This window comes from Passer domesticus, chromosome Z (assembly GCF_036417665.1).
Source record: "Passer domesticus isolate bPasDom1 chromosome Z, bPasDom1.hap1, whole genome shotgun sequence".
Taxonomy (NCBI): Eukaryota; Metazoa; Chordata; class Aves; order Passeriformes; family Passeridae; genus Passer; species Passer domesticus.
The window spans coordinates 20233291-20254845 of record NC_087512.1 but is presented as its reverse complement, the minus strand read 5'-3'; the positions used below and the strand labels follow the sequence as shown (position 1 = coordinate 20254845).

General features: G+C 36.8%; 1 protein-coding gene across 5 annotated transcripts in view; it reads left to right on the top strand.

Moving 5' to 3' along the window:
* Positions 1-21555, top strand: part of PDE4D (phosphodiesterase 4D) — a 509895-nt gene that overhangs the window by 152524 nt on the left and 335816 nt on the right. Inside the window, exon 1 of one of the 5 annotated variants that reach the window (XM_064405622.1) lies at positions 9807-10331. The exons of the other annotated variants lie outside the window; for them this stretch is intronic. Coding sequence (XP_064261692.1) covers positions 9967-10331 — 365 coding nt within the window. The 5' untranslated portion in view covers positions 9807-9966. Of the gene's footprint in view, positions 1-9806; positions 10332-21555 lie in introns of those variants that run through there. 5 annotated transcript variants of the gene reach the window in all.

The following is a 21555-nucleotide window of genomic DNA, read 5'->3' as shown; positions in this document are numbered from 1 at the left end:
GTTTTGCTCATGAATGCCCTTATGATACTGAATATCTGAACATTCTTTCTTTAAAGAATGTTCATATTAAAGAAGCATTGAGATGTATAATCTCCAAACCAGTAACAAAAATGGAAAGATAAAATTTTCTAAGAGCTCCCCCTTAATTCTGAGGTGTTGACCACATTCTAACAGTAGCAGCTGGGCACTGATATTTTCCAGTATCCTTGACCCCATCTTAATCCCTTTTTGTGTACACAAAATTAACACATTCTGATTGCACTGGGGCATGTTAGTACAAGCAGCGCGTAGTCACAGTGCTCTAAGAGAGGTAATAATTTCTAAGTCTACTATTGCCTCTGTAGAGCTGATGATGAGCTAGAGGAGAAGCAGGGCAGCAGTGCTTCAGTTAACACTGACCCAGGAGAGACACAGCAGGGAATGGTTTCAGAGTTTCTCTTTTTATGATTGCTGCCTTGGATAGTGACAAACTGGCTAGCATCCCTATAGGGTTTTTAAATTCTGCAAATATAAAGCAGAAGCTCAAATTTCTGTTTTTTTTTTTTTTTTTTTAGAAGACAGAAAAGTATGTTTTAATAATTCAATCTTTATTTCTCTCCACTTGAAAATACTGGTGAGAGGAAAGAAGGAGGTGAAGAGAATGGGTGAGTGCTAGCTGAAGTGATAAGATCAGATAAAAGCATTCCACCACTTCTGTGAAAGAAGTAATTTGAAAAACATGGCATTTTACTGTGCAAACAGTTGCCTATGAGATCTTTCACATTTGTCTCTGGAGGGCAGTACTCTTCTTATGCAAGTGATTAATTCGACAAATGTGACAGAATTTTCAGCCAATGAAATTTCATATTTTCAGAGTATAACTAAACCTGATATATTATACAGGCTTCAGGCAAGTATTGCAATTTAAATAATGTTCACTTGTAGCTCAAATATGAGCTGAACAATCCAAGTTTCAATGAAGACAGCAGAAAAACCTCCTAGTGGTTTTAGCTGGAGGATTGTCAAACCAATATGACCTAAGCTTAGCAAATAAAGCCATTAATATCACCAGGGACATGACAAATGACAATTTTGATAAATAATGCTTTAAATCCTTTTTTAGTTTTGAAGTTAATATCCCTCAATATAGACCTTTACTTTGAAAAATTACAGAAGGGAAATGAAATTGCCAATATTTACACTCACACACATTAATGGATGTTACTTTCTCCTCTATCCTTCATTTAAATAACAAGTAATCCATCGACATGCAAAATTACATTTTATTATTCAAAATCTTAACATTTTTGATTCACCAAAAACAAGTAATAAAGGATGTTTTAACTGGAAATACAGTTTGTTAAGAAAAATTACATCTATATTACTTGCTTGCTGAAGAATAATTTATTTTTTTAAAATGATCAATCCTTATTCTTGAGTATATAATAAATATGAAGTTTCTCCTCTGTTGTAGATTTTAACACTTTAATTAGTTTCAATGCATGATATTTTAAAATTTTGCTCTGTATCTGACAAAGTTAAGATTAGGTACATGTTAAGTAAGTCTAGTAACAGAAATATATGACACAGATAAATGTAATTTTATTCTCAATGCTGTTTCCAAGAAGTAAATAAACTCTGTTATTCATTCTAATGATGGTATGGAATCTACTGCTTTATCTAGAAATTCAAATAAAATAAGATAATATATATTTTCAGGAGGGCTGGAGTGTAATTACCTGGAATCTATTGGCATGAACCTTTCCATTTATTTGCCTTCTTACTACCCAAGAACAGTCAGCCAAAATACTGACTGAATACTGACTGAATTCAATACTGAATATTGCTATTCCTGCAAAGTGACTACATTAAAGCTAATTTTAAAACATTTTTACTTTTTCTATCTATCTTGCTTGATAAAGTTGGAGACTGTTAAACTGTTAAAGCTGAGGGAGAGCTTGAAGAAATTAAAGAGGTGAAGAGAAAGAAGTGTCTAATTAAAAGAGTTGTTTCAACATCAACCCAGCTGGAAGAAGTGGTTCAGTTGAATTGATGAAATATGCAGTAGCGTCTATTTTTTGGGGGTTTTTTTTGGTTTGATTTTGTATCTTTAAAATAATTTAAATAGCAGATATAAGGGAGGGTTTAGTAACCCAAACTCTGATCAGAAATTTTGAAACATATTAAGACAATGAGTAGTAAGCTTCACATATGGCTTGGGTAATAGAAAGGACCCTAGAATTATACTGCCTAGTTCTGAATAAATAGCTTATCTATCTTTAGTCAAAAGCTCAGTCTTTACCAGTTAGAATTTCAATTTTCTAGCAGCTTTAAAAAGAGATTGATGAAAACTTTAAAGTCATACAAAACTCACTTGCCTTGGATATTTCCTGGAGTACTGCAGGTTTTATGGGTTTTTTTTGTAAGTTTTTGTCCTAATGTTTGTTATTTCAGTATGGTTTCATGTTTTGGTTTTTTTTTTTTTTTTTTTTTTGCGAAGAATTTAGTGCAACTAGGTTTAAGAGATTTTTTTAACTGGTAGACTTTTGTGTTTATCAGAAATTAGAGTAAGATCAAGTGGATTTCAAGCTGTTTAATAATGTCTTACAGAAAAGAAATGCTCATAAACACCTAAAACTGAAGTCACTATTTTCCATACAAGTGTAAACATAAAAATATATTATGGATGCTACCCATGGTCCTCTGTCTGAAGTGAGCAGATCAGTAATTCAGCTGATAGAATGTAAAAGAAACTGCAGAAGTATCTTTATCCTTCAAACCTTGTTCAAAGTGGGTTAAGTGCTCAATTAGTGATGTTTTTCCTGATCAATGGATGATGCAGAGTAGCTGTATTATCTGGGAACTACTTTGGAAAAAAGTTTCAGTCAATTATCCCCTACTGCTACATAAAAAAGAAACTCCACAGAGGCTGTCTTAGGGTTTATGCTTCGTTTAATCTGCTGCTGTGGTATAGTGGAGAAGAGGCAATGGGAAGAGCACTAACTGTGCTAAATCCTTCATCTTGCTCTTGTGCTATCCAACTGGTAAAATAATAACTGCTGCTGTTGTTTCCTACTCCAGCTGCAAATCAAGGCAGTCAAGTAATGTTAAGGTCTGTCCCCTTTTACATTCAGTAATTATATAGTGCTAGGGAGAATTGAGCGTGTGGTTTTCAGCATGCTTCTGAAATAGAGGGAGTCTTTGCCTACTGCTCCAAGTGGGAGGTTACATGAAATTGTGAACTTAGTGGGTGCAAAATGCCTTTCGTCTCAGTCAGCTCAGTTTTTCATCAGTAGAGCTCTGCACCAGCCTGGGGGTGTCAAAGCCCAGGCTTTAGCTTTGTCTGTCCATGTAGCTGCCTATCAAATACTTGGTTCTTACATACTTGACATATATTAAACTACCTGGGTAAAAGGAGAGGGTTGGCTTTGTATGTCAGGATATTTCTCTGCGTCTGGATTGTGATGAATGTATTGCACTGGACTAAACTCAGTGCTTTAATACACATAGCAAGAATACAGAATCCATACAGAAAAGCTATGCTTTTGCAATTGAAATGTCAATAAATTCAAAGAAACTTCCTCTTGGTATACATGAACTCCATAAGAAATAGAAATTATGGGCTTATGTGAAATTGTTAACTTTGGATTTATATTCAGATTTTGAAAGTTATGTAGTTTTGTATTGCAAAAAATAATTACATGGATATGCATTCTGTTTTGCTTTATGTTATAAATTAATTTGATAGCTATATCACTGATTCTAAGTAGGTAGTTGAATCCATTGTGACTGAATACAGGAAGAGTTAAAAAGCACTCAAAAATATCATGTGTAGGGTAATAAATTAAGCCCTTAATTATACTTATGCATAGAAGACACCAGATATGATAGCTAATCAGATTGCAGTGTTTTTTGTTTTTGTTTTTGTTTTTCAAAACTGGAAAGTGTTATTCCTCACTTAAAAATATACAAAAAATAAATCCCCATGGCACTACCTGCAGGAATGTCTTTCACAAACTGGAAAAACAGCCTTCCTAATATGTGATAAGAACCAAACTTGCATATTTATACAGTTTCAGATTAATCCCCTCTTTATCATGTTAATAGTAATTTCAGTAGAATTAGATTATGGAGTAATTCATTATTTACAAAAGGCATTCAACAAAAAAAGATTATTGTTTGTTAATTTATTTCTGCAGTAGGATTTCAGAATACATATTGAAACAGATACAGTAGTCTTAGTCTTACTGCCCCTTGTTTGCAGTGGCAATGAAGTTTGTGTAATGTAAGAAACATTCTACAAACAGATTGTGTAATACCTATATGGGTATATTATTGGAGTATTTTCTTTTTCTAGGATTTGAAGTCACACAACTAATAAAATATTCTATATTTATGCAGTCCTCTACTTTTTAAAGCACTCATTTTTTCCTTTTTAATAATTCATGCTTTCTGTTGACTTATAGAATGATGATCTGCTGAATTCCTTTTACATTGCTAGCAGCAGGAATGTGTTTCTGTCTTATGAGTCAGATGTGACACAAAAATTTATATGAACAGCTAGTGACTCTGCACTGTATCTGAAATTCAATCTTATTGGACTTAAAAGACCTCAGTGAAGCTGTATATGTAAAATATGGTGCAGTTTCTTAAGTGCAATTGCACTGAATTATAACAGGACTAATATCAATGCTGAAGTCAGTGGTGAATTCTACTGAACAAAATGTACTCTCATCTATGTTCAGGTGTTACCATTGTTTCTTTTGTTGTAGAGATGATGCAAGTTATTTCCTCCTACTTTACCACTGTTTACAAGGTCTGTAAACTATTAAAAAAGCATCTTCTCTGACATGCAGTGGGGGGATAATGTTAGCTTTTTAATTAAATAGCTGAATAATTTCCTTTCTAATCCACTTATACTGGCTATCTCCTTAATATACTGTTGTCTCCTTCAATTATATGTTTTTATCTCATTTTGAATTTTTTTTCTATTGCACTTAGGTAATATATTTCCCTTATATTTTGGCCAAAAATAAAAAACAGCAGTTTTTAAGGGCTTTGTGTCATTATTATGCCAGGAAATGAAGGTAAAAAATAAGGGGGTCCCCATTATTTTTCTGTATGGCAGAACTACTTTAGTGCAGTACTGTCAGAAATGTCTGTTAAGAATTGCAGTGCTGTTCTGAAGGAGTAAGTGATATGACAGTTTATCTAGTGCACTGTGAATACTAGCACCATCAGCTGAAGAGAGCCTTGAAAATATTATCAAAACCTTTGTAAACAAATCTACAAAAGCAAACGGAATTGTTATTTTTTCAGAGCAATTCTTTCTATTAATCTAAGTACTTCTTGAAAGCAAGGACATGGCTTTTAAAAAATATTTGAAAAGTTAAGAATAACATAAAATGGCATTCTCTTACAAGGTAAAATATTGCATTTTATTTTATGAATCTTTGTGCATTTCGGTATCATGTACACAGAAAGCTCTGATAAGGCAAGGCTCTCAAGTTGGGTGTGGAAAGAGAAGTAGTTCTTATATTTGAGCCTCAACTCACCAAGGAGTTTCTAGTTTCTTTTGAGGAGACTCAGGCACGTTCTAGGAAAATGGAAAGAAAGGTATTCTTCTAAATAATTTTCAGTTACAATTCTCAAATATATACTGTTCTATTGCTATTGAATCATCACCATACTTAGTACTTCTGAGGATTCTGTGTGAAATAAACTAGGCAAGTAAGAAAAAACTTGACTTCATATAGGAAATATTGATAAAAAGGTATTATATACTTCTCCTTTTATTTGTCTGTTTGATTTTTAGATAACGCTGCTATCTTCCATTTATATATTGTATTTTGCAGGGAAGTATAAATATTTTTTGTAAATGTTGTTTGTGCATGGTCTTAGCATGCTGGTGTAATAAAAAGCTGGTCATATAAATGTTCTTTTTTAAAGTTTAAATACAAAGATTGGTAGGTGAAATGAAATTCAGATGTTTAAGAATATCTGAACATATTGATACCTTTTTTTACATACACTTTATATATGGCCTTTTTACTGTGCCGTCTTGTGCCCTATATTACAGATTCTATTTGTGTGAAATACTGTAGCAACATTTTATTTGTATCTTTTTGACAAAGTTTTTGAAAAACACTTTGTAAATTTAGAACCACATTATTTTTAATACTGTAAAATGGGCATTCAAATGAAATACACCAATGCTGTTATTAAAAAGAGACTACTTTTATGAAGTCTTATTTGCATGAAGGTACAGTAAGGTTTCTGCACAAGAAAAAAACCACACACACACAATCTACCAGAAACAGAAAAATAAAAAGGAAAAAGAAAAAACAAACCAGTCAACCAACACAAAAACCAAATGAAAAATAGTCAGAAAAGAATTAAGGATTAATGTAGATTTCATGATTAATTCTAATGCAGTACTTCAACATCTACTTGTGCAAGTATTGTCATTTTTTTATACAGGAGTGTGTACTTCTGCTGTATTTTCTGTGTTTCTCAGAGACAATTTTTCAAAAATTTAAAATGCTAATATACTTTGATTATCTGTCAAATTGAACTTGGTGTCTAAAGCGTTAGGCAAACTGAAAATATGAGGTTGAATGGGGAATATCAAAAGCACCTTATAAGCTCAAATATAAGCTCATTGCCAAAATGCAATGCCAGTGTCAAACCAAAGAACATCCATGAGGCTGCTGGTTGTTATCTGTGGAAAGTGATGGTGGTTAAGGGAAATCCCTGTCAGCTGGGAAAAGGTCACTGTTACACCACTCTTAAGAAGGGTAAGAAAAATAATGGAAGTACTATAGACTTACTGGTCTCACATGTATTGGTGGAAAGCTCCAAGCACACTTCTAAATCTATTTTCTAAAAGCAGGAAGATAGATAGGACTACTCAACACTTAGATTTACCAAAGGCAAATAATATGTGATTGACCTGATTGTGTTCCATTATGAAAAGACTGTTCGGGGTACAGAACAGTGGGTGTAACACACCTTCAGTTTAGTAAGGATTTTGAAACAATCCCTCAAAACATTTTCATTTTGAAACTGAGGAAGTCTCAGCTGGATGAACAGACTGTTAGGCAGGACTGAAGTGTAGAGAACAGTATTTCAGGATCTGGCTGGCAGGTGGTAAACCATACATCACCAAAAAGAGCTGATACCAGAGCCTGTATTGAACTGTAGAGTTTGGCATCCACACACTTGAATCACAGGCTGGCAAGTGACTGACTAGATCATGGCCCCACTGGAAAGGATCTGGGAGCTTTAGTGGACTGTAGGGTGGGTAGCAGCTGAACAGTACACTTTTCATCATAAATAAAGCAAACTATGTGCCAAAGTGACTGCAGGCAGTGGATGAATGGGAATGCTGGGAACCCAGAAGAGGCTACCAGGATGGCCAACAGCACATGACCAGTGATGAGTGCTTGAGGGGACAGAGCTTGCTGGGTCTGGTGTGGAGGAGGCAAGAGGCAATCTAAAGGCAGCCTGCAGAGATGGGAAGATTAGTTGAAAAATACAGCAAATTCAAGGTCCTGACAGTGGTGGCATGCTGTTTAACACGGGGCAGGGCCCCTGATGAAGTTCAGATTGAACATCAGGAAAATTATCATTAGGGATGTGGTGAAGCATCATAGCAGGTCATCCACAGAGGCTGGTGAATTTCTGTTGAAGAGTTTTGAGATTCAGAAAAAGCTGTTGCTGATGTGATCTAGTACTGATGATACTAGATCATCATCTATCCTCAAGCCCCATTGTGAGTTTGAGGTTAGATTGGACAATCTTATGAAGGCCCTTCCAAATGGCAGTTCTGTGATTCTGTGCAATTGTAGTGCAATTGATCACAGAAGCTTTGTCTAATTTTAAGGTAGAGGTAGCTAGCAATTGTGAAGTACAGTCTTCTTGCAATATCCCTCTGGATGTCAACAAGGATAAAAAGTTATTTCTCTTCTCCGAGTTTGTCACAGAATTGCATCCTATATGCCTGTATTCCATGATGAAATTGTCCCCACTATTACATTTTGGGTATAATTCTCTCCTGTTGTCTGACTTGAGTCTTTCTCTTTTCATTGCCCCATTTTTGTCTCCTGTACATGCTGTCAAAACTGCCACAGCCTGACACAGCTGGGAAAATGGTAGCATCTATGTCTGGCTTGGAAATAGTCTTAGATATCTGGATAAAAGGCAGGGGAATTAGAACTTGACAAATGTGAGCTCAAGTTCAAGTTTCCTTCAATGGAAGTACTATTTTAGCTCATTTCCAGTACTTATAATATTTATTTCAATTTATTGTTTTCTGGGGGATTTTTGCTGAAATTAACAGTTTTTAGGGCAGGAGAGAAGACCTGAAGGGATGGTTAGTGATTACCAGGATTATCTATGAACTCATGCCTCAAAGAAACACAGGCTGGGAGTTTTGCCCAACAAAATCTTGTATGTATGTGCTTGGAGGGTGAGTCTTAATTTTAGGAGCACTACATGTTTAGAAAGGAAGGCTGACTTTTAAGATGGAGAACAGAAAAAAAAGTACATCAACACATTAAAGAGTTGTCATAAGTTTACTTTTGCATTAACAAAAAATTAAGTTCAGAGAGAAATTTATGAGGATTAAGATGATTGCAGACCTCTGCTGGAAAGGGAAAAGGATTGGCAAGACCAATTTTATGACTGAGGAAGCAGAAGTTGTGCATGAAGCTAACAGTTTAATAAGTAGATGAACACTGATTAGAATAAAATGTATGTTTTTGTAAAGATACTGTAGAGAGATTTTTGCAATGCTTTCTTAGTACTAATTAGTACTCAGTACTGCTCAGTACTGATACTCTGGAAAACAGAATAGAAGGATCAAACAAATTCATATTAATAGTTTTCAAATGAACACTTGCATGTGTCCTATCAGGAGGGTGGAGATTATAATTTTGCCCTGAATAACAACTGGTAAATTTTAGAATATTACCACATAGAACAACTATCAATGCTTTAAATAAAAAAAAAGTAACATAATAAAATGCAATTCCCTTCCAGTGTGAATTATTAGTTGTACATGAGCACAAAAGAATTTGAAATGTAAAACTAATTAAAAAGATCTCTTTAGTATAAAGTTCCTTTTCTGTAGATTTTAACTTTAAATAATTTTTTCCCGCGGCAGTTACAAAGTCCTGTAGCTAGTGGTATGTCATATAAAAGCTTCTCTGTAGCAGTAGGCTCAGCATCGCTATAATTAAACCTTCCTCGCCTTGATTTGCAGCCAGTCTTACTCCTTGCAGGGAGGGAGCTTACTCATCGGCGAAAAAGACCAAGGGAAGGTTTCAAGTTGGGAAACACCATTTTTGAACCTGATGTGGACTGGAAGCACGATATAGGAAATAAGGAGTGGCGGGAGGGGGAGTTCAAGTAGCGAGAAGCCATTTTTAACCCACCTCAAAGTTCTCGGTGAGCAGGGGGGTGAGCAACTTTGCCACCTGCCGTCGCCGGGCAGTGAGAGTCCCTCTGGAGGGAGTCCTGTCCGGCCAGCAGCCAGGGCCTCGGGAAGGGAGAGGCGGGCTGCAGCATCAGCGGCACGGAGCCCCTCCGCATTCACTCCCGGTGCCATTCCCACCCCCGCGCGCTGTCGGCATGCTCGTCGCGCCCTCTCCCACCTCCCGCACACCCCAGCACTCCCTGTCCCCGACCACTGCCCCCTGTCGGGTCTGCTCTCCCTCACCCGGCTCCAGCCCGGCTTTAAATATTTCCGAGCGGGATGCCGGCCCCTCCTCTCCTCCTCCTCCTCCTCCCCCTCTCCCCGCCTCCCCTCCCGCGGAGCAGTCAAGACCCGGCGGCGCGGCTGCCCCAGCCGCTCCCGCAGTCGGGCGAGGGGTGGCGCGGCAGGAGCTGTCCAACTTTTCAGCACAGTTTCCTCGCCGCTGCCCGCAGGAAGGCGGCAGCCGCCGCCCCTGCCCGCCCGCCCGGCGCGGCCCGACTGCCGGCAGCATGGAGGCAGAGAGCAGCAGCGGCTTGTCCGCGATGCCCAGCGGCAGCGACGGCGGCAACGACGGTAGCGGGGGTCTCAAAGCCCCGAAGCATCTGTGGCGACAAGATCAGCACTACCCACCGCAGCTGCGACAGCACCAGTTCCTCCAGCACCAGCAGCACCCCGGGCAGCCGCCGCCGTCTCCCGTCTCGCGGGGCCGCTGCCTGGCCGGGGCTCGCGTCAGGCACCGCGGCTACTCCGACACGGAGCGGTACCTCTACTGCCAAGCCATGGACCGCGCCTCCTACGCCGTGGAGACCGGCCACCGGCCCGGCTTGAAAAAATCGCGGATGTCCTGGCCCTCCTCCTTCCAGGGACTCAGACGGTAGGAGAGGGCTTGGCCCAGCGCTCCGGCCGCGCGTGGGGGGTGCGGCGGAGGGGCGCCGCTCCCGGCCGCGGGGACGGGATTCAGCGGCGGCCGCTGAGGGGTGGGCACCGCGGGACCCCCGTCCGACCGGCCTCCCTTCCCATGGCAGCAAGGATAAGGAAGGGGGGCACCCTGCGGTTGCGGACGCTTCGAAAGGGAGGTGGGCTCGGGGTGCGCAGCCATGCTGGGGACCCGGACCCCGGGCTGGGACGCTGTAAGGAACCCCCGGTCAGGGCTCGCCTGCAGCGGGCGTGACCGGGGCACGGGCGGCGCCGCGTCGTCCCGCACACGCCTGTCTGTGGGTGGAAAGGCGGCCGCGAAACACGTGGGTGGGAGCGGGACGGCGTCTGTGCCAGCACGGAGCCGTGAGCGGGGCGGGCGGCGGGGCCGCGCTTCCCCGCGCCCGGCGCCGCTCCGCTGCCTCCCCGGCTGCCCCTCCTCGCTCCAGCTGCCCGCGCTCCCCGGGAACCTTCAGCGCTGCTGCCGAGCGGGAAGGACAAGCAATTTCTGTGATGTTTTCACAAAGTTAAAATAATGAGAGCTCTGGGGGGTGGGAGACAGTCTGGCAAACCCAGGGTTAGGGTCCTGTTGGTTTGAATGGGCTTAGTTGAGAAAATAGGCTAATGGTTTCTTAGCCAGAGGGAGGACTCCGTCATCTACTAGTCTATTGTTCCCCTTTAAATGAGCTGTGGATTTATTTTTCAGTGTGTAGCTTACCAATGCCTATTTTACCCTTGATGGCTGTAACAGGCATCTGTTCCAAAATCAAATTCTCTGTCTAAATCAGAAAGATGTTGAATCTGAAGAACCAATTTATCATTCGGACTTCATGTTTAGTAGCTGGAGCCACTTCCTTTTAGTAGAAAGACACACACTTGCACTTGAATTTTAAGCAGACATTGTGAATAAAGGATTTATGGAGAGAATGGTGGGCAGAGGGACACTACTTGATACTGAAGGACTCTGTAGATTTTTGATTTCCTGGATAATCAGATTTTTATAGCATGATATGTTTGATGAATAAATAATAGAATCCTTTTGGAACAAAGATTGCTTTGTGTGTTTCTGTGGTGCACACCGCATTTTTTATTATGAAGCCTTGGCCATAAATCTGAAAAAGACATACTTGAATATTCTCTGGCAGTGTTGGCTCTATTTCTACCTAACAGTAACTTCATTTCCACTTCATATATAATTAAGAAATAAAAAGAGATTCAGGAATTGTAAATCAGAGCTGTATTTTCAAATAAGTAACCTTTAAATATGTCTTTTAATATCTTTGGTTTCCACACAGCCATTCTATTGCTACACATTTGTATCCCTTCTGTTAAGTCACTCTTGTCTGAAGTTAATAATGTTAAATTTTTCACCATGTAAGATTTGAAAGAAAAAATAATAAGCTTCAAAAATTAACAAATGTTCAATTTAAAGCTTTTTTCAATACATTCCTCTTTCTTTTATATAAAAAAATCTCTAGGGGTCTAGTATTTTTGACCTTTAAGACTGAGTGCTAAATTTCTGTTTTCTAATTGCAAAAAAGTTTAATTTTTATGAATCGTAATGATTGGCTTGAATATATTTAGCGTTGTTCCATAAGTAATTAGTTAGTGAGGGGATACTAAATCAAGGTGGAACGGGAGTGTACACATGCTATTTCTTTTATTAGGATTTCAGGGCCATTTTAAATTACAATTCATACAACATCTCTTTAAATAGGAATTAAAAGTTGAATATGAAAAGTATTTTTGTTTTTTAAACCTTCATTCTATTTCTATTCTATTAGCATAAAAATGTTGTTTTGACAAGACATGCTGCATAACTGAGGTCACTAGATTTTATTTTAATTTTATGGGATTAGTAAAAATGCTTCAGGTGTGCTTCACTTTTGGAAGTAGTAAAGCAAAGCAGGAAAAAAGTTCAATATAATTCACCATCAAATTACTTTCTTAGAATAAAGTCTCCCAGTAAAACATCTTGAATGAAGCAAACAACTATAGTATGGAAATGCAAAGCGAACTGTAACAAATTGCTTTACAAATATATTCAAGAAATATCAGGTCTTTCCAGGACTTTTTGGTTCAATGTTTGAGTCAATTGCTACTTTCCCCCTCCCTTTTTGCATAAAAAGAAAAAAAAAAATCTTCTTATTCTTGTAAAAGCAGTGACTTGCAAAAACCCCCAATATTTTTGTGAAAGACACCTGTCCTTTTAGAAGTATTGAAGTTTCCTTTTTGTATTTAGACATTTTTATACTTCTCCCCTATTTAAACTGTTTTCAAAAGAACATTTCTGAATGGATTCCTCTGGATTTATTGTGTAAGGAGACAAGCTTGTATTTCAGAAGACTTCAAATTACTCTGAATATGTTGGATAAAACTGTCTAGAACTGGGGAACTGGAACTCTATAGAGGTATGGAAAATGCATCAAAAGACAGGGGTAGTATAAGACACTGATGTCTCAAATGTAAAAAAAAAAATTAAATCTATGTAATTGTTTCTCCAGAATTTATTTTGTTTTTCTCTACACATGTCACATTTCTGAAAACCTCAATGAAAACCATAAAGGACACTTAATAAGCCAAATATACAACTTTGAAGTATTTTCTCTTTTAAGTTTGGTAGAGAACTTAAAAATATATAACTGTTACATTTTTCAAAAGAAATGAGAAGAAGAAATTACATATGTTAAAATTTGAGTTAGAACTGACTAGTACATCTTTATTATTCAAACTGAAGAGTTTGAATAACATTCGACATTTAAACATTTAAAAGGCCAAATCAGCTAGCAAAGATTCTAAGCTGTATTAGTTGAAAAACGCTATGTGCTAGTAGTTTGTGATACTAACTACTGCTTATAATAATTCCAATGCTTTCTCTGTCTCTTCATGACCATCACTAACTTTGCACTCAACTTATTTAGAACAGCGCTGTAGTTCCTTCAAGGAATACAGTAGCGTTTCATTATACAGAAGGATATGTCAGGATCATAGACTAATGTATTTTCCTTAAAAGTCAAGATTATTCCTGCATTTTTAAATTAGAAGGTAAGTGGTTTGAATTAATATGCACAAGAGCTGTACAAAGACCAGGATAGTCAAAAAGATGACTGTGATTATCTGTGATCTGGGGGTTTTTGCCAGTTGTTTACTGTGTGGTCTTCTGCAAGTCATTTAATCTCTCTCTGACAGTATTTTCTCTTATGTAAAAGAAAAACAAAAATAGGGTAATTACAGGTTCATGATAAAGTGAATTTTTAGATCACAGAATAAAAATAACTATGTAATAATAAATAGTAGTTGTGGAACTGGGAAATAAATACGTCAACTCAAATAATTTTCTAGTCAGAACTAGAAAATATTCTGTGTCATAAATGAAGCTATTCTGGTTATCTTAATAAATTTCAGGTACCTCTGCACTGTTGTGTGGTCCATATACACAAGCTAGTTTAATCAAAATCCCACCTTAGTATTTTTAAAGGCCATTAGTCATATGTCAATCAAATCATCTTGCCATATCATCTTTCTATGTTCTATTTTTCACTACTGAAATTTCAGACTGGAAAAATTAGAGAACAAACACCATCAGTCCTAATTCCACTAGTCGTGGAATTTCCCAGGATGTTGTATACTTAAAATAAATCTCAGTCTCTTAGTTTCTTTTTGTCAGATTTCCCAGGCAATTATTATTTTACAATATGTCCTCTGTAAATTTTATCTCCAGTGTTGTTTTGGCCTAGGATTTCACAAAAAACAACTTTTCATCAGTGTTTAAACATAAACATCCATGCAATGGTGAGGCAACTCTAGATGTTACAATCCAGAAATCCTTGTGTTTATTCCCTATTGCTGTCTCTTTAAAAAACTATTTTCATAAATGACAAAAAGTTTAAAAAACTACTTTCTTTAAAATTAGTTGCTGTCACAAGAAATCTGCTTGCTCTCTTTCCATTTCATGTATGGGACCTGGTCAGACCGTTCATTACTGCATTGCTTACATCTGAAGATTGCTCTAAAGTACCATTATTTTTCGTGAAGTGTCAGTCTTGTCGTCATAGCACTCAATAATAGCTAATAAATCAGAATAACACTCAAAATTGAATGCAGCATAATATTTCAGTTGCCCAGAGGCTTTATTCTCTATTAGGAGAAGAAAAGAGGTTCTTGCATTAGTTTCTTGACTTTATGAAGTCTGGGATATTGTATACCACTCTAATAATTTAGATAGATAAGCTCTTGGGCTTTGTAGCTACATATAGAGCTATAAAAAGAAAAGCTACTTTGCAAATCTGTTTGGTTCTCCAATAAAATGGCTACCTCTTTCCATCCTAAGCCCCATTCCTTTCTCCTGCTTGATTTAGAAAGCTCTTTGTGATCTATTATGTCTTAGCTACTTCCATACAAAAAAAGGAAAAGGAAGAAGAAGAGTGTTTTCCAACTTACAGGCCCATAAATAACATTCTCAGAATTTAGTAGCAGTTTCTAATTTAGAATTTTGTTGTTTACTTGTTTGGCAGTGTTTTATTGCTTTGTTTACTACTACATAGTACTGGCACCCAAGATGTTAAGATAATTGGCATATGGTATCCCTACCTCAGAGACACAAATACATTTTACATTCTAGTAAACATTGTTGGATTACTGTTCTTTATAATTGTCTACAGAGATAAATTAAATAAGAAACTTATGTTGTCAATATTCTAAATAAGTGACTATTAAGGGTGTTATTTTAATGTTTTGAAAGGCTTACGTTTTCTGATTGTTAGAGTTGTGTGACCTGAACTATATGAGTAGCATTAATTTTCATGCTGCTGGAACTTGTAAAAATATGAGCTTTTAAAATTCACATATTCAAATATATTTTAATATGAGTGTTGCTGAGAATGAATAGTTCAGATTTCTTAATTTAGTAAGTGTATACCTGTTAATGTAACAGGACAATTTCTTCATAATGAAACAGAGAATAATCAGTATATAAACACTTTTTAAAAAAGATGTACCCATATGAAGTTCTACTTAAAATTATTAACATAACTGTTTAATATATTCCTATATATTAAATAGGCTTTAACATAGCAATATTATTTGGGTACTAGTGAAGATGTCTGTTGAACACACAAGCTCATGGTGTCAGGTCAGTAGTGCTCAGCTGATGCTGCAAACATGTGGAGACACCAGATGCACAGCTGAAGAGTAATTTAGATGGAACTTTTGTGTAAAACACTAAAAGAACCTTAGCAGGTTTCTTTAAAAGTCATCTTAAACTGAGTTAAATAATTTTTATTGCATTATAGTGTTCCTTTAGAGAAGACTGGAGCTAGCAGGAGAACCTGTGAGATTCACGTTAAAACTATGAATGTGAGAGGAAGTAGTAAACAATACAGGAAAGCAAGACAATACCATTTGACTGCTCAATGGACAAGTTCCAAGAGTGAATTTTTTGCTACTGGAAGGTAAAGGTTTAATGAAAAAGGGTGTTGGACAAACATCACTCTGTGTCAGTTGATAGGGTGATTTGAAAGTAGGTTGGTCCTTGCCAATGTGAAAAATGTCAATGTTCCTTTCCCATCATTAGTATAAGGTATTCAGCAGATCTAGAAGAGAAGTGCTTTGAGTTTCATTTCATGAACAAGAATACAGGTTATTTCTTAGAACAAGAGGATTTTTTTGGTAATAGAGTGGATCTGCTACCATTTCAGGATCAAATCCAAAGCTCTTCTGGTAATCTAAAGAAACTAGATATGTAATTAGAAATTAGATTTAGTAATGCATGTTTAGGCTGCATATTTAAAGGTGGTGACAATAACATTTGCTAATGGGAATGAAAATGTATAATAAGCTTTTAAATTCTGTTAATATTTATTTTGATCCTGTTACCTGCATCTCTTCCTTGGTACTTTAAGACCTGAAATTACACATAGCAAGGATTACAGGAGGGAAGTAATAGCTGTCTACTAATAGCAATTACTAGTAGCAGTTAGTAGCTAGAACAATGTCCCACATTGTTCATTCTCCAAATTCTTTTCAGAAGTATCTGTCCTGTCTCCTGTGTGTTCCTAATGACTTAGTGTGTCCTACTGTGGAGATGTCAAACTAACCCTTTTGCTTAGTAATGTGGCTGCCATTGCACACATGTGCCTGGCTACTTTCAGTTATTTTAAATAGGTCTGTATTACATGACAGTATTTGTGCCAAAGTTGCAAAGTATCTTTTAGGAAAAGAATCTTTCAGTAAAGAAAAATAACCGCACAGTGATGACAAATAAGACTAATCCACCTGCTCAGTTAACTTAGCACATGCAAACAAATATGAAAGGGCCAAAGAGAAATTATGGATATATAGCACTATATAAACATGGAACCATGGAATGATTTATGTTGGAAAGGACCTCTGTAAGTCACTTGGTCCAACCATTGTTCAAAGAAGATGCCCAGTGCAGTGTTCAGTTCAGTCTTGAACACTCCCAGGGAAAAGAGGTTCTAGAGTCTCTCTGGACAAACTGTTTCAACATTTGACTATTCCATGGTAAAACACTTTTCCAGTATCTAGTTGGAATTTGCTATGTTCTGATTTGGGTCCTTTGCTTCACATCATATCACTGTGCACTTCCAAGAGACATGCTCCATCTTCTTTGAATCCATTCTCTAATCAGGGAGGTAGCATAGTTCCCTTGGTGCAGTCTTACAAATGTGTAATAGCAATTTCACAGGTCTGCTGGGAAGTCTAGTGCTCTTAGTGTTGTTTTCAAGTGCCATTTATTACATACACTATTAGAGGAATGACTGATTCCTTTGGTAGATTAGTTTGCCTAGACTATCTCCTCACTTTCTCCTTGTCTGGGATCTGTAACATCTTTTCTCTCTGATTTCACATAGAGAGAGTTCAGCTGAAAGAATACTCAGGAAGAATAAAGACAGGAAAATACCACTGTGATTTTCAGTCAAATAGTTTGTTGAGGACTTCAGCATCTCAGAGATGGTATGAGTATTTCCACGCTTGTCCCTCCTGCCTTGGCCAAGATGATCTAAGGCCTATGCAGCTCCAGGAAAAGTCAGCATGTGGGAATGGTTTTCTCTGGACCATCCATCCACCCTTCTAATTCCAGAAATTAAAACAATGAAAACCAAACCTCATTCAAAAATCTCTGGTCCGATACTTGAACCTATGCTCTGACTGCTGAGCTTGACTTTTTCTTACTTCCTGTATTCTGAGGTTTCAGTTATGCCATTCTAAGGCTTCAGTTTTCATGACACAATGCCACAAAAATTGGAGATTGCAAACTGGATTTTAAAACCCCAATGATTTTTTTTTTCTTTTTGCCATTGCCATTTTAAGCTCTTCCAAAAGATGTTTCAAAATTTGGCCTCCCTGGGAAAAAAATGTTTTGTACTGTGCTGTGTAGAAAGCTTCTCATAAGCTCATCTCAGGCAACAAGAGAATTCTAGAGAAAAAAAGTGCAAAAATCTACCATCTTTGAGGACTTGAAAGTCACTAGAAAATTCAAAATATATGTGATAAGACTTAGGCTCATTTAGTTATTCCTCCTGAACCAAAGTCTTAGAGCATTATTAACACGAAGAAGTAGTAGTGTAAAATGAGTGCTTCGTCCTACATGAGAAGGAGTAATAAAAACCTGAAAACATCCAAGAATTATTTGGATGTATATTTAAACACACACACACACACAAAGACAATTGAAACACATAACACATTCAGGAAACACATTCAGTCACAGAGAATTAAGTCCAACTCTGTAAATTTAGAGGGGTTCAATTAATAATGAGTTTTTATTAAATACAGAGCTCATGAGGCAAAAGTTTATTTTCCACTCTTCTAGGATATGTTATAACAGAGGGATGAAAATCTCATGTCTGATTCTGGAACTGAGAAACCATTGGATGATCATCACTCAGTTACCACTAGAGTTTTTCAGACCTGTATTTTGACATGTGGTCACATTTGTGCTTGTTTACATCAGATGATCATAAGAAGTAATGAGAGTCAAAGCAGCTGCTATTCAAATATCGTTTCCTGTGTTTTGGAAAGGTAATTAATTGTTTATCTTTGTTTTCAGTCATTACCTCTACACTCATAATTTCAGGCTAAATTTCCTCTGTTTTTTTACTTATTTTTTCTCTCCACTTAGGAAATGAAATAGCATTAAGTATTTCGAGGCAAAGTTAGGTTCTCAAGAAACAGACTTTTTATAGAAGTGAAAAGACATGCTACTTTGAAAGTATATGGAAGGAGGATAAACATTCTGTTGAACAGTTTTACTTACTGTTATAATATCAAATAAAAAATACCACAGATTTGAGCTGTTTTTTGTGGATGCAGTTGTGGGTGCTCCTTCTCTCTCTGTCTTTCTCAAGCACTTTAGAGAACATAAAAATACCCATTAGTAATGTCCTATCCAATGACAGGATAATGATCAAGGGCGACTGGATCTACATATGTGCTCCAGGAACTGATGTTCATTTAATTTCCATCTTTCTACTTACAAACCTTAGATTATCAACAAATCTATTTCTCTATGCAGGAATGTTCTAGGAATTTTTAGGCATAATCTGTGCTTGGCTGAGAATAAAAACAGCTTACAGTTAAGATATGTATTTTATATATCTACATTGTTTACAGGGTTTCCCATATGTGAGCAGAAAAATGTCTCCCTGATATTTAACCTTACAAAAATTGCACTAAAGGTCTATTCTATTTTCATCATTGAGTAAGGAATACTTAATAGCATAAAATACAAATTACTCAGCGCCTTACCTGAATTTCTATTTTCCCTTAGTGTGACTTAAAAATATGCTAAAGAAACTGGTAACATTAACAACTAGTAACACTCAGAGGACACTAAGAAACAAAGATATTGGACAGAAATTGATGGGAGGAAACAGAGACTACCACTAAATCTTCATAAAAATTGTCTGGCCAGTCTCACCATTTTTTGGCCAGTGTTCTCACTAGCTTCTGTCAGTCTATCTCTGTAGTGATATGTTGTCTTTCCTTAGGAAATAAATAAATTTACAGTCATGCTTAATGACTGTAACTAATAGTTACTAACAGTAACAGGAAGGGTGTTCAGCCGGAAAATATAAATGTTCCTAGTGTAGCCAACAGAGCAGTTTAGATATATGGCAGGAGATTGTCTGAGCAAAGTAGTTTTCCTCCCACCTTGTGCTGCCAGAAACTCTACATGTCATTAGGAAAATACAAATAAGCTAGCTTCCCATGTTATCTCCTGAAGACTATCAGATTTAAGGAGGATTTTGTCTCAGCACTGTATTTTTCTTTTGGAAAGGTTGCACAATATTCAAAATAACTTTCCGTTAAAGGCATAGTAGACCTTTTATATAGAAATTCTAAAACTGGATGGCAAAAACTATCATCCATTTATTGGCTTAAAATCCTAAAGATGAGAGATTTCATAGCTGGAAGAGAGCTCATAGCAGAATCAGCTGTACCTGTTGCAGGTATTTTCTTGCTTGCTTGCTTTCTTGCTTTCTCTTGCTTTCTCTTCTGCTTTCTCTCTCTCTCTCCCTCTCCCTTTCTCTTTCTGTATCTCTCTCTCTCTCCCTTTCTCTTTCTCTCACTCTCTCTCCCCCCCTTTCTCTCTCTCTCTCTCTTTGTTTTTTTTTTTTTTTCCCCCCACATTTTTGGTGGTCTAATCTGATGGTTCCTTTCTTCTACACCCTTCCCATTTTTAATCCATACCTTTCATTATGTAACATGTCCAAAACTGTTTCAAGCCTTCAGCTCTGTGCTGGATGTGCATAGAGCAGAGGCATATACAAAGTGTTCTGCAAGATATGTAGTGTTACCTAATGCTGAAGTTCTACAGTTTCCACCAGTTGTGTTCTTGCAAATCCCCAAATAGATATCAAGTACTTTGAGCTTGTGAAGCATGAAAAATTACTATAATCAAAACAGCTTTATTTACATCAAGTAGCATGTAGTATAGGGTCTGTAGGAAGCCCTAGTAAATTGCTAAAACTTTTGATGTAACGTATAGTCAACAAATATAGAAGAAAAGCTTGGAACTTGATAGTCCCATTGAAATAACAGGCAAACATTGATGCTGTAATAGTAGAAGTGTTAGCTTAATATAAGTGCAGGGTAGTAGAAAAATAAAATATAGTTTTTGGTTGTGTTTTTTTATTAAGAAATGCATACTCAAAGGAAACGAACTAAGGAAATAACTTGAAGTGCCTCTTTTCTTGGGGCAAAATATAAATAAAATAATTAAATTGTTAATAGTGAAATTCCTATGTCTGTTAAATAATGTAGCAATATAGCATAATCCAATGAATGGAAACAACTGATTAGTCCTTACATGGATCACACTCAGAAGCAAAATTATATCAGCAAAATTTCAACTGTAAAAGTTCTCTATACAATTGTCCAGAATGAACATTAAATCTTTTTAGACCTTTTTAACTTTTAATGAGAAAAAGTGTGGTTGAAAAATTAATGACTGGATCAAGGAAGATGAAAATTATCAGATTTTTTTGTATTGTTTTAGAAAACCTTGGTGCCCATAATGCAAATTAAAGTAGTTGATTCTATCTCTATTTAAAGAACCTATCTTTTGTTAAATATATAGCTACCCTTAGTAAGAGTAAGGAAACCTGATGTGTAATTTGAAGCAGAGAAAAAAAATTAGTTTGAGATGATGGTAACAAAACTGAAAGAACTAGGAAATTAAACTGATACAGAAAATTAGAGAAATGAGTGGATTGAAACGTACATGCATTTTCTGTCCTCAAAATATATGATATTAAAAATTTTTTATGCATGCATAAATTGAACATTACCTGAAAAATTACACTTAAATAGATGTCAATTTATTTCAAATTACAGAACTTAATCACTTAAATTCTTGCTTTATATACTTTACGTTAAGTTTAAGGTGATGCATTTTTACTATGTGCCAGAGAAAAAGAAACACTTCTGCTTCCATGAATACTTCCCCTTCCAAGAGCTATGTGTAATAAACTGATTGAAGTCAGAATTTCAGTAAAGATTGTCCCTTTAGACTTTTCAACAGGGAGGTGGTAAGGCCAAGAGGTCCCGGAGCATTACCGTCTTTACAAGCTTATTTCTAAGGAAAAACACTTCTGTTAGAACTAAAAGACTTTTGGTTTAATATGAGCCTTAACATTGCAAAGCCAGCTTCATCACTT